This window comes from Panthera tigris, chromosome E3 (genome assembly GCF_018350195.1).
Source record: "Panthera tigris isolate Pti1 chromosome E3, P.tigris_Pti1_mat1.1, whole genome shotgun sequence".
Classification (NCBI taxonomy): domain Eukaryota; kingdom Metazoa; phylum Chordata; class Mammalia; order Carnivora; family Felidae; genus Panthera; species Panthera tigris.
Window position 1 is genome coordinate 26,999,353 of NC_056675.1, and position 22,722 is coordinate 27,022,074.

The 22,722-nt window shown below is 40.8% G+C and overlaps 2 protein-coding genes across 2 annotated transcripts in view; one reads left to right on the plus strand and one right to left on the minus strand.

The window, feature by feature from the left end:
• The window catches only part of LOC122234543 (basic proline-rich protein-like), a gene marked incomplete at its 3' end in the record, with an annotated part of 342,718 nt that overhangs the window by 238,716 nt on the left and 81,280 nt on the right, over positions 1-22,722 (plus strand). The window lies entirely within an intron of this gene.
• LOC102962163 (ADP/ATP translocase 2-like) lies at positions 16,097-17,269 on the minus strand. The gene is given in 2 exon segments (XM_015539890.2): positions 16,097-17,065; positions 17,068-17,269. Coding segments are annotated over 2 exon segments (891 nt in total). The 5' UTR covers positions 17,225-17,269; the 3' UTR covers positions 16,097-16,331.

Sequence of the window (22,722 nt, forward strand, 5' to 3'; positions counted from 1 at the left end):
AATCTGATTGGCTTTCTACCACCTCCACTGCTCTCACCCTGGTTTCAGTAACCATCAGCTTTGTCTGGATAATTGCAGAGATTTCCTAACTGGTCTGTCTGCTTCTGCCCTGATATCTCTGCAATCTGTTCTCTACACACATCAGCTATAGAGAGATGTGCTTACATTTTATTTTATTTTGGTTTAGTTTATTTATTTTTAGAGAGTGAAAGAGCAAGAGCGCACACACAAGCAGGGATGGGACAGAAACAGGGAGAGAGAGAGAGAGAGAGAGAGAGAGAGAGAGAGAGAGAGAGAGAGAGAGAATGCCAAACAGGCTCTACTGTCAGTGTGGAGCCTGATGAGGGGCTTGAACTCACGAACCATGAGATCATGACCTGAGCAGAAATCAAGAGTCGGACACTTAACTGACTGAGCCACCCAGGCTCCCCAGATATGCCTACATTCTAAGCAGATCATGCCATTACTGTACTTAAACCCTTTGGTGGCTTCCTCCCTCACTCAGAGCAAGTCCAAAGTCCTTTCTATGACCTGTAGACCTTGTGGAATACACCCTGTATCCCTGCCAATTTCCCTCTTTGTTCTCATCACCTACCATTCTTCCCTCATGCACACTGCCACACTGGACTCGTTGGTGGTCCTCAAACATATCAAGCAAGCACACTCATGCCTGAGGGACTTTGCACTTGTTTTTCCCTTTGCCCTGGAATCTCATTCTCCCATGGATATCCTCATGACTCCCTTCCTCATTTCCTTCTAGTCTTTACTCCTAAGTCATCTTATCCATGTGGAAATCTTTGCACATCTTATCTACAATTTCACCTCACCAACTCTTCCTCTACCCTTTCCCTGCTTTATTTTTCTCCTAAGCCTTTTTCATCATCCAACGTAATATGTATTTTCCTTATTTATCTTTGTTTTTCACCTTCTCAACTCAAATGCCTTCCATGAGGGCATTTACGTCACTGATGTATCCCCAGAATCGAAATCAGTGCCTAGCACATAGTAAATGGTCAATAAATAGATGTCAAACAAAATAAGCAGGTTGGTTCTTGCCTTCCCACTGCTTCCCATAATAGCTTTTTATCATAGTCTTAATAACCATTCCATCAACACTTTACCTAAAAGGAGCACTTTTGGCAAATGTGCCCAGGGATACAACTGGTGCTCTGTCTTTCCCAGATGTAGTACAGATCCAGATAAGTGGGTCCTTACCTCCTATTTTCAGGGTCTAGGTTAAGAGTACAAATAGAGGCTCTACATAATGTATGTCTACATATTTAAATATAAATTAATATATGTTCTTTTTTCCTAGCTTGATAAATAAACCTTGATGATGACAAAATTTAAAATTCAAATAAGACTAAGGTTTTTATATGAGCCAAAGTTGGCAAAATATCAAACTATCAAATGTTGGCAAAATATCAAAACATAATCAAATTCTTGGGTACTTTCTAGATATTCTGTTGGTGCCCTGGCTGGCAATGTTTAGATGGTAAAAAAAAGATATATATAATTCATAAAATATGCAATCCATCAATTTTCTTTTTCTTGCCTTAATTTTAGCAAAATCACTTGTTTTTATAAACATGTTTGGATGATAAAAACAACATATATACTATTCATAAAATACATAATCCATCACTTTTTTTTTCTTGCCTTAACTTTAGCAAAATCACTTGTTTTTATAACCAAGATTATCACTAATTTATATCTGTTGACAGTCATGATTTAGTATTAAAATTAAATATAATTGGACTCAGGATACTCAACATTTGGATACAATTTCAACCACAAAGTATATTATAGTAAAGGTAAAAATTAAAAAATTAAAGTTAATTTTTATATGTTTTCAAAAAAAGTTATTTTTTCCTAAGGTATTCAAAATTACTTACTAAAATTAAAAGGTAAAATACAAACTATGAGTAAATGTGAACACTTGAAATATTTAAATATTTTAAAAATTTAGGTAAAGTTGTAATCTAATTTTTGAAAATTTAATTACATTAAAAAATAATTTTTAAATTCATTTTTACAGGTTAGTTTATATCCAGTGCAATATTGGTTTCAGAAATAGAATTCAGTGATTCATCACATCCGTACAACACCCAGTGCTTGTTACAACAAGTGCTCTCCTTAGTATCTATCCCCCATCTAGCCCATCCTTCACCCACCTCTCTCCATCAACCTTCAGTTTGTTCTCTATTGTTAAGAGTGTCTTGTGGTCTGTTTCCCTTTCTTCTCTCCCCCTGCTCCCGTATGTTCATCTGTTTTGTTTCTTAAATTCTACATATGAGTGAAATCATATATTTATCTTTCTCTGATTGACTTATTTTGCTTAGCATATTACATTCTAGCTCCATCCATGTCATTGCAAATGGTAAGATTTCATTTTTGGTGGCTGAATAATATTCCATTGTATTTATATACCACATCTTCTTTATCCATTCATCAGTTGATGGACATTTGGATTTCATTACGTATTTTTATTTAAAAACTATTCATAATTCTGGGGTGCCTGGATGGTTCAGCTGGTTGAGCGTCAGGCTCTTGGTTTTGGCTCAGGTCATGATCTCACAATTCATGAGTTCGAGTCCTGCATCAGGCTCTGTGCTGACAGTGCGGAGCCTGTTTGGGATTCTCTGTCACCCTCTCTCTGCGTCTCTCCCATTCATGTTCTATCTCTCTCTCAAAATAAATAAACATTTAAAAAATTTAAAAAACACTGTTTATAATTCTAATTTTCTATGCCCAGTCAGTTGTCAATGAAAAGAGTCAGTATTATGGGTCCTGTGTTATGCACAGACTTCTGCGTATACAAAACCGAGAATAATATGAATTGTTTGATACCACATTTTCCTCAGCCACTATATGCTAGTATTGCAAATTCCCTCCTGATTCTCGCAAAGGCCCAGAAGCACAAATTGGAACACAAAGAGAAGCAAAACTGGGCAGTTAGCACTACGGGGAAATGGTACTATGCTATTCAAGAATCTTTTGCATCCACTCCACCTGAGAGGGTGTCTTTGGCAAGTTAATTTGTCCTTTCTCTTACTTAAGTGCTCCTGCCACTCAGATCTTTTGGGCACTCTGCAACTGTGCCCATCCCTGTCTTTGGCCTCCATACCACACACAAGCCTTTAAACCCTTTGGATACAGTTGCCTTCTGTTTTGGGGATAGAGGTCAAGATCTGGGAGAAGTGTCTCTCTGGGGCCTGAATGGTGTTACTCATGAGAGTGGATGTTTTGGGTGATGGGTCATGCTTTGGCAGTGCTAATGCAGAGCCCAAGTGACACGGGTCCCAGCACAGGGCCCCTTGTTGCTCAGGTTTGAGGGTGGTCCTGCAGATGTGTGTGGGTGAAGGGCTTTGAGGCTTTGAGGAAGGTCTTCAGGGCCTAACCACCAGGATGGCATCTTAGAGTGCAGAAACTATCTTTTGGTGCTTTTGGAAACTTCCCTCCATATTCCTTATCTGGGAGGTATTTTCTCACTTCTGATGTGACTGTTGTGTGAATAATCCTAAGAGCTGAGACTCTTATGGGTCAAGGAGTCTTAGGCTTTTCTGTTTTACTTAAGGATGCAAGTGTTATTTTCCTAGTAATGGTGGCTTTTGCTTTTGTAGACCAAAAGCATTGCCACAGATACATATTCTCAGATATTCTTAACTACAGATAAAGAACTAGGCAAATGCTGTAGTGTTTGGATAAAAAAAAGTCAACAACCACCCAACCTCACTTGATCAATTTTATTTGAGCTATTAACTTAGAATATTTTGCACTAGAGACTGCTTACATCAAGTAATAACTGAACGTTAAGCAAACAGATCATCAATTATTAACACGTAGCTGCTATTAATGTAATCCTTTACATATCAGTAACACTAACATTTGGAAGAGGATATAAGCTAGTTAAAAGCATCTGGTGTACAAAATAGGACTATAACCACATTCCCTTTGCTAAAAATTTTAAATGATCAATCTCTAAATTTTCCACTTGGGAATGGGTGTCGTAATTGGGACAGAGAGATGTACAATCCAGTCTGATGTTGAAATACCTGATCAAGATGCCAGCAAAAGCAGTGTTTGGAAGGCTCAGACCTCTTGCAAATCCAAAATGTACCTTTAATATTGGATCCAGATACTTTATTAGCCAAACTCAGGACATCTTTTTGGGAATACATTTTCTTTTGCATATTTTTTTTGGAATATAGATCATACATTTGCATGGTTAAAAAACAGTAAAATTCTTCTTCCTACATTGCCCTCTACACCAACAAGAAATCAGCTTCTTTCGTATTTATGTATCTGTCATTTGCATATATCCGTAAAAACTAATTTTGAGTCTTACTTTACACAGCTCTGCATCTTGAGTTTTTTTGTTTTTGTTGTTCCTTGTTCACTTAAATATCCTGAAGATCCTTCCATATCAACACATGGAGAGCTTTCTTCTTTTGATTTCCAACCACATAGTACCCTGGTAGAGGTTGCCTATACTTTATATAACCAGTCTATTCCAGATAGACACTGGGTTGTCCCAAACTATTACTTGGCTAAACACACTGCAGTGGATGACCTTGTACGTGCATGATTTCACATGTATTTGGGATAAATTTCCAGAAGTGGGAATCTGCTGGGTCAGATTGTGCGTGCATTTGTGATTCTGCATAGATATGGCCACCTTGTCTTTCCATGAGGACACTAGCAATGAAGGAGAGTATCTGCCTCCCCAGGGCTCATTCGTGTTTTGAAGAACTGCTTGAGGGGAGACTGTCCTGCTCAGCACAAACATCGTAGGAGAGAATAGCACCATTTTACTTATTTCCCTATCATTCTGCAACCTTTCCCTCTTTGCCACTTGCTTGCTGTGGGACCGTAGCTGAGTTATTTAAGTGCTTGTGCCTTAGTTTCTTCATCTGTAAAATGGGGCTGTAAGAGTCCCCACAGCCTATGGTAGTTGGGAGAGTTCCATGAGCTAATGCACACAAAGAACTAAGCACAGTGCAGACATGGTAAGTGCTTTAAAAAATTTCATCTAGGTCAAATAAATAACGCCACTTGGGGATTGTCCCATCTCTGCCTCTATTTAGCCACAGTGTGTTCACATCTGTGTCATAAAACTAGAAACACACTGACCGTTTTCTTGGAGGAAAAGGAATCTTGGTTCTAGGTAGACAAACGTGAACTCCCTCTTTGAGTGTAAATGGAGAAGAGGACCCTGGAAGTTGCTAGTGGAGAAGGAGGTAATGAGGATGGTAGAGCAGGAGCAGAAATTCTGCAGTGAGCCTCAGAGAAGGAATGCCAACCGGTCCTTAAGAGTGCTTTGGTACCAAAACCCCTGTCTCCAGGAGGAGGTTCTGAACCATGTGTAGCAGGTGCCGAGTGCCCCAGGGCTGTCTGGCCTGGGGTTCTGCCAGCACAGGCAAGGTTCTAGAATCCTGAGTACTGGGAAGGGGTTGGAGAAGGAGCTACTCCCTTGAGCCAAGCAGAGTTGGAAGCTCTTGCTTTGGACTCAGACAGCCCTGGGTTCAAATCCTGACTCTGCTACTTGCTAGCAGCATTCCTATTTCTGATTCTCTCTTTCCTCATCTGTCATTTGAGGATAAATGCCACAGGAGAGGTATTCTCAGACTGCTTGTATATCCACAGGGAGGCTGTGAGGATTGCATGATATAATAGTTCTTAGGCATGGAGCACCTTGCGTGGCACATATTAAGCACTTGATAAATGTCAGCAACTATTAGGACATCAGATGAATAGGTCTTTACAAACTCCATGTCTCCGAAACACAAGAGGGACCTTCGGGGTGGGGCGGGGCAAGGTTTACGTTAACAAATTCAAGTCATAAAATCAGAAAAGACCCGTTTGGATGGATGCACAGTTATAGAGGAAATGTGCCTGTTAGCATACATGTTATTTGCAACAAAACAAAACGAATTTGTAAGCATCTTATTGCAGATGCAGGGGAGGGAGATCCTGAAAATTTTCCTGCGGTCTTGAGGCAGCAAATGGAAAATGAGTTGTATAGTACTGATTGCTGCTAATTTAAGACATATAAAAACCACTGATAAATCTCTTTGGTGTTCTCGGCTTTTTTTTTGTTTTTTTTGATGTTATTTACTAAAGGTAAAATAGTCCTACTTTTCAATAGGTTATCTTTATCCCTTTATGTCATTTCAACGTTAAGGACATATGTTCCTAAACACTTCTACTTATTATCTTTTTTCAACCCATCACTCTCTGTAAGATCTGAATCCTTGTGCCTGGGAATCATCAACGGCACTGCTCTCCTTGCCTGGAATGCCCTGTGACCTGTCCGCTGTGCTTGGCAAGCTCCTGCTCCTGCACCAGCCATCACACTTTTTGTGAAGTATTTCCCAATACCACCATCAGCCATCAATGGCTCTTTCTTCTTTGGTTCCATGGGACTCTGTTTAATGTTTCTTTTCTAACATTTTACATATTGGGCTCTCATTCTTTGTGTACACGTCTATCTCTTCCTTTACACTGGGAAATCTTTGAGTCAAGGATTGCCTCCCTCTCCCTTTCTTTCTTCCAGGTTCATCAAACATGTATTAAGTGTCAGGTCCTGTGATAGGGCTTGTGAATACAGGAATGAATTAGACACACTTCCTGATCTGGAGGGGAGATTTCAACATAATTTGGGAACAATTAAAGAATGAGGCCCTGAACTCATTGTCTTTTTTCATCCTCTCGGTAACCCTGCATGTGGCCATTATTATTCCCATTTTATTGTTGAAAAGCCTGAGCCAGAGAGGAAATAAAACTTGCCAAAGAACATAGATAGGGCTTGCAAGAGGCTGCAAACTGGTGTCAGGGTAGGGTCAGGAGACCCCCTGGAGGAGGCTATGCCCAGCACCATCGTGACTATGAGAAGGATTTGGCCAGGTGACTAAGTGCAGGAAAGGTGGAGGAGGAAGGATCAGGCTGTGCGAAGGCCTGGAGGTAAGGGAGCATTGCTCTTTGGGAGGTGCAAGAGTCTTAGCCATCTCCATTTGGCCAGTATTTGCACAGAGTGCAGCACATAGTAGGTGCTTGCTAAATATTTGCTGTAAGAATGAATTCCTACTGCCGAAATCCCCATGATTGGCAGTTTAATTCTGGGTTTGAGTTCATGGCATTCCTAAGGATCTTTTCAGTAATTTTTTTTCCTGAGGTCCTGGGGATCCAACAACCACTGTCCCATCTTGGATGAGTGTGTCGCCAAATTGTTTCCATTCAGCTCCCCAGAAATCTCTGCAGAGGCCTCCCCACTACAACTCTTCATATGTCCAGGGAGTGTTTCCACATTTAGGTTAGTCAGCTTAAGCAAAGCTTTGGGCGGAGATGGGCAATTGCTGGGTGGACAGCTGGTGCGGTCCCTTGCCTGAGACTGTCTATAGGCCACACAGCTCTGGAGTACTCAAAAACTGCCTCTTACAGGTGGGAGACCACACTCAGGAAACAAGGATCTCCGGGAGGCTGCTTATGTCCTGGCCACTCTGCCTAAGTCTCCGGTCTCTTTCCCATCGTCTCTCCTCCCCATATCTTCTAGTCTGAATGGGGGTGAGACGGATGGGGAATTTCTTCTCTTTCGGTTGCTTTCACTCAAGCCGCTCTATCAAGGACAGGAGTGTTCTTTCATTTGTTCCTTGGCAATTAATAAGAAAAGGTCTGGAGCCAGACTGCTTGGGGCTTGCATCCTGGGTGTGCTACTTACCAGCCTTGTGACTTTGGGCAAGATGTTAGTGTCTGTACCTCATTTTCCCTACCTGTAAAATGCGCTTAATAATGATACCGATTTCATAGGATGTTTGGAAGAACTTAAAGGAATTAAAACATTTAAAGCACTTAGGACAGTACTTGGCACATTGTAGGTGCAAGATATATGCTGCTGCTGCTGCTGCTACCAGTGGTGATTAAAATTACTCCACACAAGGGGCGCCTGGGTGGCTCCATCAGTTAAGCATCCAGCTTCGGCTCAGGTAATGATCTCATGGTTTGTGGGTTCGAGGCCCGCATTGGGCTCTGTGCTGTGAGCTTGCAGCCTGCTTTAAATCCTCTGTCCCCCCTCTCTTGCCCCTCTCCCACTCATGCACACATGCTCTCTCTCTCTTTCTCAAAAGTAAATAAACATTAAAAAAATTACTCTACAAAACCTCCTCCTCTATTCTGATTCTTTTGTACTAAATGTTAGTGGCCTAAAGCCATAACCAAATGGAAAATAGTTCTTCTTTTCCTCAGAGACAAGGCAAGCTTAGACTTAAGTTTATTATTTGTTTTGTAATGCAATAAACAAAGGCAAGAACAACAAAACCATTACATTTTACATTAAAATAGTAGGACTCTTCACATGCATGTTATACCCAAAGTTGTTTGAGTTGATATATTGCTCAAAACTGGAATAAACCTAACCCAGTCTAGTAACTGAAGTTATGCTGGATAAACTGAGGCTCAGAGAAAGGAGCTGACAAAGGCCTGGTCACACGAATACGAGGCTGGAACCAGAGCACATGTCTCCTGCTTCCTGTTAATGTTTCTTGTGATGTCCTACAGCCAAGTGAAGAAATATAGCCATTCTCTATTCTATGACAGTGGTCAAACATATTGTGTGTGTGTGTGTGTGTGTGTGTGTGTGTGTGTGTGTGTGTGTGTGAAGAGCCTGATAGTAAGTATTTTAGGCTTTTGGGGCCATATGTCTCTGTCACAACAATTTAGCTCTGATATTGTAGTGCAGAAGCAGCTGTAGACAGTATGCAAATGGATGGATGTGGTTGTGTTTCAATAGAACTTTGTTTATAAAAAAGGTGGTGGGCCAGATTTGACCCATGGGCCATGGTTGCAGATCCTTGCTCTGTGGCATCCCCAGCTGGAGTGTTAGAGGTGAATACCAGAGCAATAAATGCTTTTCTAACATGAAACAGAAGCTGGCAGTCAAATGCTAAGCATGAAGAAATGGGAAGAGTGTGTGAATAAGGATAATTAGGCAAAAACCAATTTTACTTTTCCAACCCAGCGACCCCTGTTTCTTTCAATTTCTATTTTCTTTTTTCAGAGAGAGAAAAAGGAGATGGCAATTTTTCTACATTAACAAATGAGATTAAGGGAGAGATTTAGCAAAATGGTGTCAGTTACCATGGCATTCCTGGTACAACTTGCCAGAAACTCCAGCTAAAAGGGCAAATTTTATCTTTGTGACTCAGGTAATTTTAATCTATAGCATGAGAATTATCCACTTAGCTCCCAGAGCTTAGCTTGCTCTATTAGGATATCAAAAAAATAAGTAGAAAGAAGAGAGAACGTGTTTAGAGATGATTTGCTTTCGTTTGCGAAATCAGTCCACAGTTAATTAGGGCGAACCTCAGAGGCCACAGGCAGGTTAGCAGAATGAGGTTGAATCAGTATCAGATAAGGGTACAATTAATAAAATACCACGGAGCATTCTTCCTGTGAGGTGCATAGTTATGTGTATCTTTTGAAATTGTTCATAATGGGGGAGTATATTAATTATCTATTGCTACATGGCAATTATACCCAGATTTAGCAGCTTAAAACAACATACTCTTGTCATCTCACCGTTTCCATCATCAGGATCCTGGGGGCCGCTTGGCCGCCTCCCCTGCTTCCCCCCCGGCATGCCACATCCAAAGTGTCAGCCAGGCTGGGGTTTCATCTCAAGGTTCAAGTAGGGGAAGGATCCACAGCTCTTGTAGTTGTTGGCAGGATTCAATTCCTCAAGGGTCATTGGACTGAGGGCTTCAGTTCTTTGCTGGCTTTTGACTAGAGGCCCACTTGCCATGTGGGCATCTCCACTGTGGCAACTCACTTCTTCAAAGCACAAAGACCAAGAAGGCAATAGAGTCTGCTAGCAACATGGCCGACACAGCCTCCTGTAACGAATTACGGAAGTGACATCCCATCACTGTTTTGCCATATTCTGTTGCTTAGAAATAAGTCACAGGTCTTGCCCATACCAAAAGAGAGGGGATTCCACAAGGACATGAAAACCAAGAGGTGGGGATGACTGGGGGACATTTCAGAGTCTGCCTGCTAGAAGGAGGGAGCAATAGTGATGTCAGCCTGCAGCAAGAGCAAGACCTTTCATGTCAGGAAGTTCTCTGAAGCTGTATTTACTGTAACGGATGAGTGATGGTGAGAGTATAGCAACTGGGAATCAGTAAATCTACCTGGGTGTTCTGGGTGGACTTTGCAGATTGGGTCTCTGAAAGGGGTTTTATTTTATTTATTTATTTATTTTAATATATGAAGTTTATTGTCAAATTGGTTTCCATACAACACCCAGTGCTCATCCCAAAAGGTGCCCTCCTCAATACCCATCACCCACCCTCCCCTCCCTCCCACCCCCCATCAACCCTCAGTTTGTTCTCAGTTTTTACGAGTCTCTTATGCTTTGGCTCTCTTCCACTCTAACCTCTTTTTTTTTTTTCCTTCCCCTCCCCCATGGGTTTCTGTTAAGTTTCTCAGGATCCACATAAGAGTGAAACCATATGGTATCTGTCTTTCTCTGTATGGCTTATTTCACTTAGCATCACACTCTCCAGTTCCATCGACGTTGCTACAAAGGGCCATATTTCGTTCTTTCTCATTGCTACATAGTACCCCATTGTGTATATAAACCACAATTTCTTTATCCATTCATCAGTTGATGGACATTTAGGCTCTGAAAAGGGTTTTAAAAATGGATAAGGAAGATGTGAGGTATATATATATATATATATATATATATATATATATATGATGGAATATTACTCAGCCATAAAAAAGAATGATATCTGGCCATTTGTAATGACATGGATGGAGCTAGAGAATATTATGCTAAGTGGAATAGGTCAGAGAAAGACAAATACCCTATGATTTCACTCGTATGTGGAATATAAAAAACAAAACAAACAAGGAAAGAGGGAAAAAGAGAACGGCAAACCAAGAAACAGACTCTTTCTTAGAAATTTTTAATGTTTATTTATTTTTAAGAGCGAGAGAAAGAGAGATAGAGAAAGAGAGAGATAGAGATAGAGAGAGAGAGAGAAAGAGAGAGAGAGAGAAAGACAGCATGAGCAGGAGAGGGGCAGAGAGAGAGACACACACACACAGAATCCAAAGCAGGCTCCAGGCTCTGAGCTGTAGCACAGAGCCTGACGTGGGGCTTGAACTCACAAGCTGTGAGATCATGACCTGAGAGGGCATCAGATGCTTAACTGACTGAGCCACCCAGGTGTCCTAAGAAATAGACTCTTACCTATAGAGACCAAACTGATAGTTATGAGAGGGGAGGTGGTTGGGGGGATGGGTGAAGTAGGTAATGGGGATTAAAAGTACACTTACCATGATTAATCGCTGAGCAATGTTTGGAAGTGTTGAATCACTGCACTGCACCACTGAAACTAATATTCCACAGTCTGTTAACTAACTAGAATTTAAATAAACACTTAAAAAAGAAAATCACTAGTCTCCATAAGCAAGGCAAATAAAATGTTTTTTTTATTTAACTTTATTTTTTATTTTTAAAAATTTACATCCAAATAGTATATAGTGAAGCAATGATTTCAGGAGATTCCTTAGTGCCCCTTACCCATTTAACCCATCCCCCCTCCCACAACCCATCCAGCAACCCTCAGTTTGTTCTCCATATTTAGAGTCTCTTTTGTTTTGTCCCCTCCCTGTTTTTATATTATTTTTGTTTCCCTTCCCTTAGGTTCATCTGTTTTGTCTCTTAGAGTCCTCATATGAAATATAACATATTGAAAGAAAAATACACGACCCATAAGTGTTTAGCTCAATATATTTTCACAATGTGAACACACTTGAATAGCCAACACCCCCAAAGCACTGTTGTGTCCCCTTCTCTCCAAAAGTAATTTCCATACTGAGTTCTAATACCACAGATGAGTTTTTGCCACTTAAAAAGATATAAATGGAATCAAGCAATGTGAGATTCATTTAAGTAATTGCATGGAGCTATAGTTGGTTGATTTTTATTGCTGAATAGTATTCCATCATGAGAATATACCACCATTTTATTTATTCATTTTATTATTGTTGGGCATTTGTGGTTATTTCCGGGTTTTGACATTAAAAACAGTGTTGCCATGAACATCTTTGAGCTTGATTTTTGGTTTACATGTGTAGCCAGTTCTGTCGGGTATCATAGCTAGCAGGAAAATTGCTGGGTCATAAAATAAACATTGTTCAAATTTAGTAGATTCTGCTAAACAGTTTTCTGAAGTGCTTCTATGAATGTAAACTTCCACTAGCAGTGGATGGGAATTCTAGTTGCTCTGAATTGTCAACAACACTTGATACTGTTTGTCTCTTTTCATGCCCTCATTACTGTCTTAATTTCTACCATTACAATAAGTCTTAATATCTAGTATAGTATGCCCTTCTACCTCATTGCTCTTTAAGATTGTCTTGGCTAGTCTTTTACATATACATTTCAAAATTAGCTGCTCAATTTCCATAAAAACTTCAACTGGAGATTCGATGGAGATTGTGTTAAAGAACTATAGATCAGTTTGCAGAGAATTGACTTTATTACAGTATAGAGCCCTCCAATCCGTGACCATTGTTTATCCCTCCATGTAGCTGTTTTAGGTATTTTCAAATTATTATCAGTGATATTTTAGAGACTTCCATTATCAGTTTTACACATCTTTTGCTAGGTTTATTCCTAGGTTTTTGATATTTTAAAATTTTATTGTAAATAGACTGTTTTATTGTCTAAATGTTTGCTGGTATATAAAAACATATTAGATGATTTTCTATTTATCTTGATGGGCCAGGTTTTTAGAAAAAATACTTTCTAAAATGTTTATTTATTTAGGGGCGCCTGGATGGCTTAGTCTGTTAAACATCTGACTTTGGCTCAGATCATGATCTTGCAGTTCATGAGTTCGAGCCCCGCGTCAGTCTCTGTGTTGACAGCTCGGAGCCTGGATCCTGCTTCAGATTCTGTGTGTCTCTCTCTCTGCCCCTCCCCAACTCGTGCTCTGTTTCTCTTTCTGTCCCAAAAATAAATAAACATTAAAAAAATTGTAAATGTTTATTTATTTATTTTGAGAGAGAGAGAGAGAGAGAGAGAGAGAGAGAGAGAGAGAGAGGAGGGGCAGAGACAGAGGGGAGAGGGAATCCTAAGTAGGCTCCACATATTAGTGCAGAGCCCAGCGTGGGACTCAAACCCACAAACCATGAGATCATGACCTGAGCTGAAGTCAAGAGTCAGATGCTTAACTGACTGAGCTGCCCAGACATCCCTTGATGGATGAGGTTTTTAAAGCTTGCTTTTCTCTCGGGAGGCAGGTCAAAGTATGTATGCCAGTGTGCTCCCTGAGCCTCCCAGATGCACTGCACATGGGATGCAGGGTTGCTATATTGTACAACTCCAGGGGGCAGTATCCACACTGCAGTCCAGGGAGGCAACAATTACATAAAGCAGTGTGTGATTTCTGCCCTATGCATTGTAGAACCTTGACTACCCTGTCTGAAGTATCTGAAAGGTGGCAGACATTGATAGAATTACCCTTCTCTGGACTGGAAAATGCCTGCCTTTAATGACTAGTCTATTTCTCACTAAAAGGAAAGACTTTCCCTCCTTTGAGAAATGAAACAGCATCACCATATGAGTGAGATTCCCCCCTCCCCTTCTCCATAGTCTAACTCTTCACATTAAGTTTTATAGCCAATTACACTTCTCTCACCTCTGGGATCCAAAGCTAACAAGTTGATTCTTGACTTAGCGGGGAAGAATGGGAAACCAATATTATGAAGGATGAGGAAGTGGGATGTGATCTGGATAGGGCTGCTACATGCAGCTGTACAGTTTGTGCACTGCACAAAGGCACAAACTTTGTGCTATAGGGATGAGTTTGGAGGCAGAGGGCTGAAAGGCAGTTCTTCTCTGGTCATCAAGCTGTGTGCCCTGGTGTGGGGCTGAATCCATTCTCAAGGGATATTTTCTCCTGATTTACCTGCCCTCTTGAGGCATCTCTTTCTGTTTGTACAAAACCATCTTCTAGGCTAATGGATACCCTAGTCTAGGCCTTGAAGGTTGGCCCATCTCTAAGTTGACCATCAGTGGCTACATTTATCAGCTTCTCTTGGCACAGATTAGCGGTGTTGGCCAGCATGCTGACAAAATGTTTCTGGAGAACTCCATGGCCTCTTCTACCCTTTCTGTTTGCCTTTTATTGATTCTTCTCTCCTGCCTTTCTAAGTCTGAGCCAGAAACCCTCCTGTTATTAAAAGCAGTCCCAGTTGCCCATACCTTTCATTTCCTTTGAATTACATTAATTGCCTGACAGCTAAAAAGTGAGCTGGTATTTTCAGATTTCAGCTGCTGGTCGGCAAGAAATATTTACCAGCTCCTGCAGATTTATAAAGATGCCACAGAGATGCCTGGAGACTAACAATCAGAAAATACAGCAGCAAAACAACACTATTTTTCAAGGTTAAATGCTCAGAATGCTAAAAAGAAATTGTCCATAAAGCAAAATAGGGATTCAGAAGCAGGCAGCCTGTACCCTGGACAAAAGAAAGGAGCCGGAGGTTTAAAATAAGATTTCACAGCTTCACAATAATTATGAATTTAATAAGGGGAGCTTTATTTTTAATTTAGTTCCAGTCTGGCAGCCCATCTCCTCCCTCCCTCCCCCTCTCCATGGCATTAATGCTCTTTAATGTGGCCCTAAGGCTGAGGTCACAGTGAGAGTGAGGAAAGGCCTCCAGCTGTAAGACTTTCTGACGAAGAAGTATTTAGACAGATGATGTTCCTGCCCCTCTGTAGGCAGATGGGACTAACTCCCACTGGCTTTATTCCCTCCTGGCAGTCAAAAATGTCTCTAGCTATGTAGGAACAGGAGGTTCTGAAAATTCCGACACAGGAAGATTTTTTTCCCCTGATAGGACCCCAGGCTTTGTCTCCTGTTCTCCACGAGCAGAGTAATAAAACTCAGCTCAGGCCACCAAAAATGGTCATGGACCCCCAGGGCAATACTGCTTCAATGCTTACTTACACCCCAAATGGGGTGATTTACATGTGGCTGGTGAAGGGCCACAGACTTCCAAAAAATGCTTTTTGATAGACTACCTTTTAGTGTTATCTATTTTCAGGGCCAGACATACTGATTTGTTTCCTGTTCATTCATTCATTCATTCGGCAAATATTTATTGAGGTCCTTTTTTTTTGAGCTGCTCTTTTTTATACAGGTTAAATTGAATGAATTTAACACACAATGAATCAATCTAAAGTGAACATATCAGTGGCATTTGGTGCATTCACAGTGTTGTGCAACCATCCCTTCTGTCTATTTCCAAGACATTTCATTATCCCCAATAAAAATCCATATCCATTAAATAATTACTACCTCCAGCCTCTGGTAACTACCAATTTGCTTCCTGTCTCTATGGATATATCTATTCTGGATATTTCATATAAATGAGATCATGCGATATGAGACCTTTGTGTCTGGTTTCTCACACTTAGCATAAAATTTTTGAGGTTCATCTACTGTGTAACATGTATCAATTCTCCATTCTTTTTCATGGCCCAGTAGTATTCCATTTAATGTATTTCCGCAATTTGTTTATTCACTCATCTGTTGATGGACATTTGAGTTGTTTCCACCTTTGGGGCTATTTTGAATATTGCTGCTATGAACATTCATGTACCATTTGTTTGAGTGTCCATTTTCAGTTCTTTGGGGAATGGAATTGCTGGGTCATTGGGTCATTCTATGTTTAGTTTGTTAAGAAACTGCTAAAGAGCTTTCCACAGGGTCACACCATTTTGCATTCTCATTTCAAATGCTCTTTTACATGCTTGGATACATCAATGGATAGAATTGGCCCTTACATTCTAGTGAGGGGAGGTAGACAATAAAGCATAAACATAATAAATAAATATGTACAATGTAGAAGGTAATCTGTTCCAGGCATAAAAGAAAAAGTAAAGCAGGGTAAGGGGGACTGGGAGTGTCATGGAGCAGTGGACAGTGGGTTATAATTTTATTTTATTTTATTTTATTTTATTTTATTTATTTATTTATTTATTTATTTATTTATTTATTTAATGTTTTGGATAGTGTTTATTTCTTCAAATTTATTTATCAGGAGTGACTGAAATAAAAAATATAATTGAGTCCCGTCATCGTGGAAATAGCTTTAAGAGAAAACTGGTCAGATGAACATTATTGCTTCCCATTTTCAACCAGTCAATAGTTGCCGTTGATAAATAGACAGCCAACAGTCTGTCAAGAATGCTCAAGATGTTTTATATAATACAACATGCCTGTTCACAGGGGAAGAAACTAGGAAATAACTTATGTGAACTTCTTGATTTCATCATACAAGTCAAGCACGAAGGCACCACCCATGCCTCTGAGAACATTGGACCACGCCCCCTTGAAAAAAGCTTTGGCCCCTTCGTTACGAGCAATCTTCCTCCTGCAGTCAAGCGTGCGTGTGTACATGATGTCGGTTCCTTTGCGCCCCAACTGCGTCATCATTCGGCGACGGACAGTGTCAAAGGGATAGGAAGTCAACCCGGCAACCGCTGTGACGGACTGTGCGATCATCCAGCTGATGAAGATGTGAGTGTTCTTGGGATCCGGAAGCATGCCCTTTGCAGTATCATAGATACCGAAGTAGGCAACTTGGTAGATGATAATGCCCTGCACAGACACATTAAAGCCTTGGTATAGCCCCTTAATCCCATCAGATTTGTAGATCTTAACCAGGCAGTCACCAAGGCCTCGGAATTCCCTTTCCGCTCCAGCTTTGCCCACATCGGCCGCTAGACGGGTACGGGCAAAATCCAGAGGAAACACAAAACACAAGGATGTGGCCCCAGCGGCGCCACCCGATGCCAGATTCCCTGCAAAGTAGCGCCAAAACTGGGTTCTCTTGTCCACGCCACCCAGGAAGATCTTGTATTTATCTTTGAAGGCGAAGTTGAGGGCTTGGGTGGGGAAGTATCTGATGACATTGGCCAGGTTACCGCGCCAGAAGGACAGGACTCCCTGCTCCCTGGGGATACGAACCACACAGTCTATATGCCCTTGTATTGCTTATCTGCGGTGATTTGCTTGCTGGCATGCTGCACCTGCAGCAGCAGCTTGACCCGCTCGATGGGCGCTACCGCGGTCTTGGAGATGGCTGCCACCACTCCACCCGCCAGGGAGTCCTTGGCGAAGGACACAGCGGCATCTGTCATTTTGAAAGGAAAGAGGAGCCGGGCGACTGCGGGACTGCGGTAGGAACCGGCTGGGACTCAGGGACTGCCTATTTTATTTATTTTTTAAGTAGGCTTCACGCCCAGCATGGAGACCAATGTAGGGTTTGAACTCACAACCTTGAGATCAAGATCTGAGCTGAGATCAAGAGTTGGACACTTAACAGACTGAGACAACCAGGCACCCCATGGGTTATTATTTTAAATAGGATGCTCATGACAGCCTTCCCTGAGAAGGGGAGAATGGAACAAAGACTTGAAGGAAGTGAAAGAACGAGTCAAGTGGATATGTGAGGGAAGAATATCACAGGCAGAGGGAACAGTTAATACAGAGACCCTGGAGTACCTGGCTTGTTTGAGGAGGAACAAGGATGCCAGTGTGGCTGGAACAGAGTAGGCAGGGCCTGAGAAGAGGGGTAAGAGAAGAGGTCAGAAAGGTAATGGGTGACAAGATCGTGTGGAAGCTCACAGGCCATTTTAAGGACTTTGATTCTGAACTGAATGCAATAAGAAGCCATGGGAGGGTTTTAACCAGAGCACTAATGTTTGAAGGCGAGGCATTGAAATAGTCCAGGTGAGAGATGTTGGTGGATCATATACCAGAATGAGAACAGTGGGGGTGGAAAGAAGTGGTCCAGTTTGGGATATGGTTTTAAGATGGAGCCAATGACATTTCTTTATGAATTGGATGAAGGTTGTGTGTGGGAGTGACAAGAGTCATGGATAACTGAAATGTTTGGCATCAGCAACTGAAGGAAGGGATTGTTGTCATCTGGAATGGGACAGGCTATGGATGGAATAGGGTTAGCGGGGAGAAGATCAGTTTTGGACATACTGTGTTTGAGATGCTTCATCAACACTAGATGTCTACTAAATTTTAGGATTTGGAGTTTGTATTAGAAGACAGAGCTGAAAGAGAAGGGTTGGAATGGCCGAAATTTAGCATGGAAGCACCTCTAGATAGAGGTAGTAGCTTGCTCCACTGTGATTTCAGGGAGAGCCCTTTATAAGGGGTCCAGAGAAATTTCTGCAACAGCTAGTTATGCCTGATGAAAATAATGAGTGGTAGAGATGGTGACAAAATGAACATAGGTCATATCTAAAGGGGATTCAGTTTCAGCTAATTTTTTCCATGTGAGAATCCAGGCTTAGTGTTTTTAGGGCTTATTTTTCAAGGAAAACTGAAAGTTTGGATTCTTTTTTTTTTAATTTTTAAAAGTATTTATTTATTTTTGAGACAGAGAAAGACAGAGCATGAACAGGGGAGAGTCAGAGAAAAGGCGACGCAGAATTTGAAGCAGGCTCCAGGCTCAGAGCTGTCAGCACAGAGCCCGATGCAGGGCTCAAACTCACGGACTGTGAGGTCATGACCTGAGCCAAAGTCGGATGCTCAACCGACTGAGCCACCCAGGCACCCCTGAAAGTTTGGATTCTTATGTTAAATCGCCAAATTAAAAAAAAAAACAAAACTAGGCAACAGCTACATAAGACATTGTTTTTGTCTGTTAAAGATACTTGAATATGAACTACATGTTATATGATATTATGGAATTATTATTTATTTTCTTGAGTGTGATAATGGTATCATGGATAAATTGGGGAATGTCCTTCCTTATTATTAAGAAATTCACACTGAAGTATTCCTGAATGAAGTATTCTGTTGTCTGCAATTTATTTCCAAGTAGTTCAGAAAAAAAATGTGTATGTATGTGTTAGGTATATCTGAATAGTAATTATACTATTATTTGAACTTTTCTTTAGACTTGAGAATTTTCAAAATAAGAAGTTAGATGAGGTGGAATGGGGGAAAACATAGCCAAATAAGAATGTCTATAGGCAGGAACTGACCTATAGGTGTTGCCAGTTTTCAACCTATGTCCTAATAAAATATTGTTTTATTGTATTATTTCTGTTATGGAAATAACCTTATTATATATCTGCATTTTATACATCCACAGGACTGTTAGTGTCCCCAAGGTAGGGAAAGTATCCTCTTCCTTGAATAACCTTGGCCTCATTTAGGTAGGAGGTGTTCAAAAGCAAAATGGTTGTTCCTTGCAATATATGTACAAATTATGCCCAACCAGAAGAAGAGGAGCTTAGTCACTGTGGATTCCTACAAAATGGTCGGAAAGAGATTCTTAATACTGGCTCACAGGAAAGACAGCATCTTGAAAGTTTGCTGGGAAGAATTTGTTAGATGACACAAAACAAATATAATACACATGCCTTCCTCTGTCTCCTTTACCATCCTCTGTCTGCATAAATGACTCCTGAAGTCACTTGTAGATCTATGATTTAATTATTCTGAGTTTGGGATCCACCTAATGGGTAAATCCTCCTTGAGGTATTTCTTTTCAGGACCTGGGACAGCACTCAGCATATGGCTGTCGCTCTGGAAATAACTTGAAAGAATGGACAACTTCATCTACTTATGTCCATTGCTAGACAAAGGAGTCTGCATTTTATATCCCATCTATTATTTATTGGGGAGGGGCTTGTGTGAGATTTCCTGTATGAGTTTGGGAAATGCTGAGAGATTTTATTTTTGGTGTTCAATCTTAGGCGCTTATTCCCCCATGGCCACAGGACTGGTCCATCGTAAGGAATATAAAAAAGCAGTGTTCAGATTTCAAGTTGCTCATAAATCTGCTTCCTGCATTATCATTTTTTATCTGCCTACTTTTGTTTCCCCTGAGTTCAAAGGAAGTGCTTTACCTTAGAAATGATTCACTACTTCTGGGCCACCGAGGGCTTTGAAAGCCACACAATAGAAGTTCCATTTCAAATCCCCCCATTTATAATCATGGGGGAAAGCTGGGTGTTGTCTTGGGGGTTATCAATGATTTCACAAAACTCAACCTTTGTTCCTCATGTGTCCATTTTTCAAAAACTTACTACTCAAATCTCTGAGAGTTGTTGCCCCTGAGGAAACATTTATCTTTGCTTTGACATCTTTTGCACTGTATCCCTTTTCAGTTCTCCTTTCTAACATGGGATAAATGGCTCTGTGGGTTTTGGAATGAAGAGTTACATCTTGCAGTATGTTTGGGAGTGTGTAGAAATCCTGTTTCCCTCCCCCATGCCCTGGATCAGAAGATGGAGGAATAACCAGTTAAGACAGATGGGATTGAATAATATTACAGGTTGAATCGTGTCCCTCTCATTTATATGAACCCCTAGCCCCCAGCACTTCAGAAGGTGGTCTTATTTGGAGGTAGGGTCTTTGTATGTGTAGTTAGTTAAGATGAGGTCATACTGGAGTAGAGTGGAATAATCCAGTGTAACTGATGTCCTTATAAAGAGGGGACATTTGGAGACAGACATGCACACAGGGAGAATGCTGTGTAAAGATGAAGGTGGAGATCCACTATCAAGGAATGCCAAAGATTGCCAGCAAACTATCAGAAGCTAGGAGAGAGTCATAGAACAGATTTCAGTGTCAAAGGGAATCTGGCTTGCCTTGCCGACACCTGGATCTCAGGCTTCCAGCCTCCAGAACTGTGAGACAACATATTTCTGTTGCTTAGGTCACCCAATCTGTGGTCTTGTGTCTCAGCAACCACACAAAACTAAAGTGGGTGATATGCTTATGACATTTGTCTAAGGGTCTGTGTTTGCTTGGAAGGTATAGCATAGCAGCTAAATACTTGGGTTTTTAGGACCAAACACCTTATGAATTCTTAGTTGGGTAACGTGGGAGAATTACTTAACATTTCTGCACTTCCACTTTCCCAAAAATAAAATGCCAAATAATTTTAGATTTAGACCTGATAGAACTGTCATGTGGATTAAATGAGATCATGTATTTAGAGCTGTAGGCTAAATATCTGTCACTTAGTAAGCATTTTTATTTTTATGGTTATATTAGTAATAATTGGCAACATACACTCAGTCCAAAAGAGACCTGTACTACCTGGATTTTAAAAAGTTTTCCTTGGACCACACTTCACCAATGGCTGCACCTTCCCCTCTTTGACCCCTGCTGTAAAGGCTAATGGTCTGGGGCCCTATGCTATCTCCATCCCCTTTCAGGGATGTGATCTCACTCCGTCAAAGAGGGCTTGTTATAACTGACACACAAGACACACCTGCCATTTAAACAAGTGAAAGTAAGATGGTTCTAGAAACTGGGTGAAAATTTGGAGTGGCTGGTTACCAGCATCATGTATTCATTCACATTCAGGCAAGATATATATATTGAACGTCAGTGGCCTTGGTGCAGAATCAGACTCACAATGGGTTGTTTTGTTGGTCTCCTGTGAGCGGGGGAAGGGATGCAGCATAATAATCGTTCCAGAACAACTGCCACTTATTGAAACATATGCCAGGTGCTAGACGTTGCCCTAGAACAATTACCCTTTAAACTTCTTTAAGGTTAGATAAAATTATTATCCCCATTTTACAGATAAAGATACTGAGGCAGAGAGATTAAGTAACTTGCTCAAGGCCACATGTAGTTCATGACAGAATCAGGATATGAACCCATATCTCTCATACTACAAAGCCTGTGTTCTTATCAGCTGCTGCCTCACCAGTACCAGGAATCCAGTGCCCTCAGGTGTATATTTGAAATAGATTGTGAACGAGACATAAAGGAAACTCAATTTTTGAATCAAATGCTGGCACATTAAAAAAAAAAAAAAAAAAGACAAACCAAAACCAAAAACCTGCCATGAATTGATGGCTGGAGCAAAATGAGTATTTTCCCAATGTCTAAATTCAGTGACTGAACCTGAGACTTGTTTTAATTTTACAATTGTCTTGAAGCCATTAATCTTACCAGGCATTATGGTGCAAGTGCATTTTGCCAAGTGGTTCTTCAGGAGCATTTTATTATGATAAAAATCGCAAGTGTGACCCTAGTCTTTTTATTTTGTGTACTCTCCATCATTTCCTATGATAAGCGATATTTCTGTAGTTCACCAACCTCCTCAATCTTTGTTTGTTTAGGGAGAGAATATTAATTAGTGGTGCTAAGGAGACCATGAGCCACAAGTGAAATTTTGATAATGGAATTCCTTAGACTGTCTTTGCTCCCCAAGGCATCCTCTGCTTAAGTAATCCAATTGAATGTAATTATTAACATAAGAATAATGATATTAGTGTTGTTTCCTACTTCAGTTGTTACTCATGGAAAACTGCAAGTTCCCATAAATTTATTGGCCTCTGTTCAAAGTGGAAAATAGTCTCATTTTATGTTTTATTTCTCTATCATTTTTGCTTTGCTCAACTCATTCTAAACCTGGCAGCTGGATCCTTCTGATGGTCCTTATTGGACTTGGGGGGAAAATTAAGAAGTTTCTTGTTCTTGTTTGAAAGAGAAGCCTGTCCCAGGTGGAAATCCTCAAATAGGCTGTCTTCCATTTTCCACAAGAAGTTGTCTTGAAGTTCTATTTGGGCGCTGTAAACCATTCAAGCCTTTTGCAAAACCTCTCCTGGTTTCCAGTATCTCTCTCCCAGTCCATCATCTGGACACA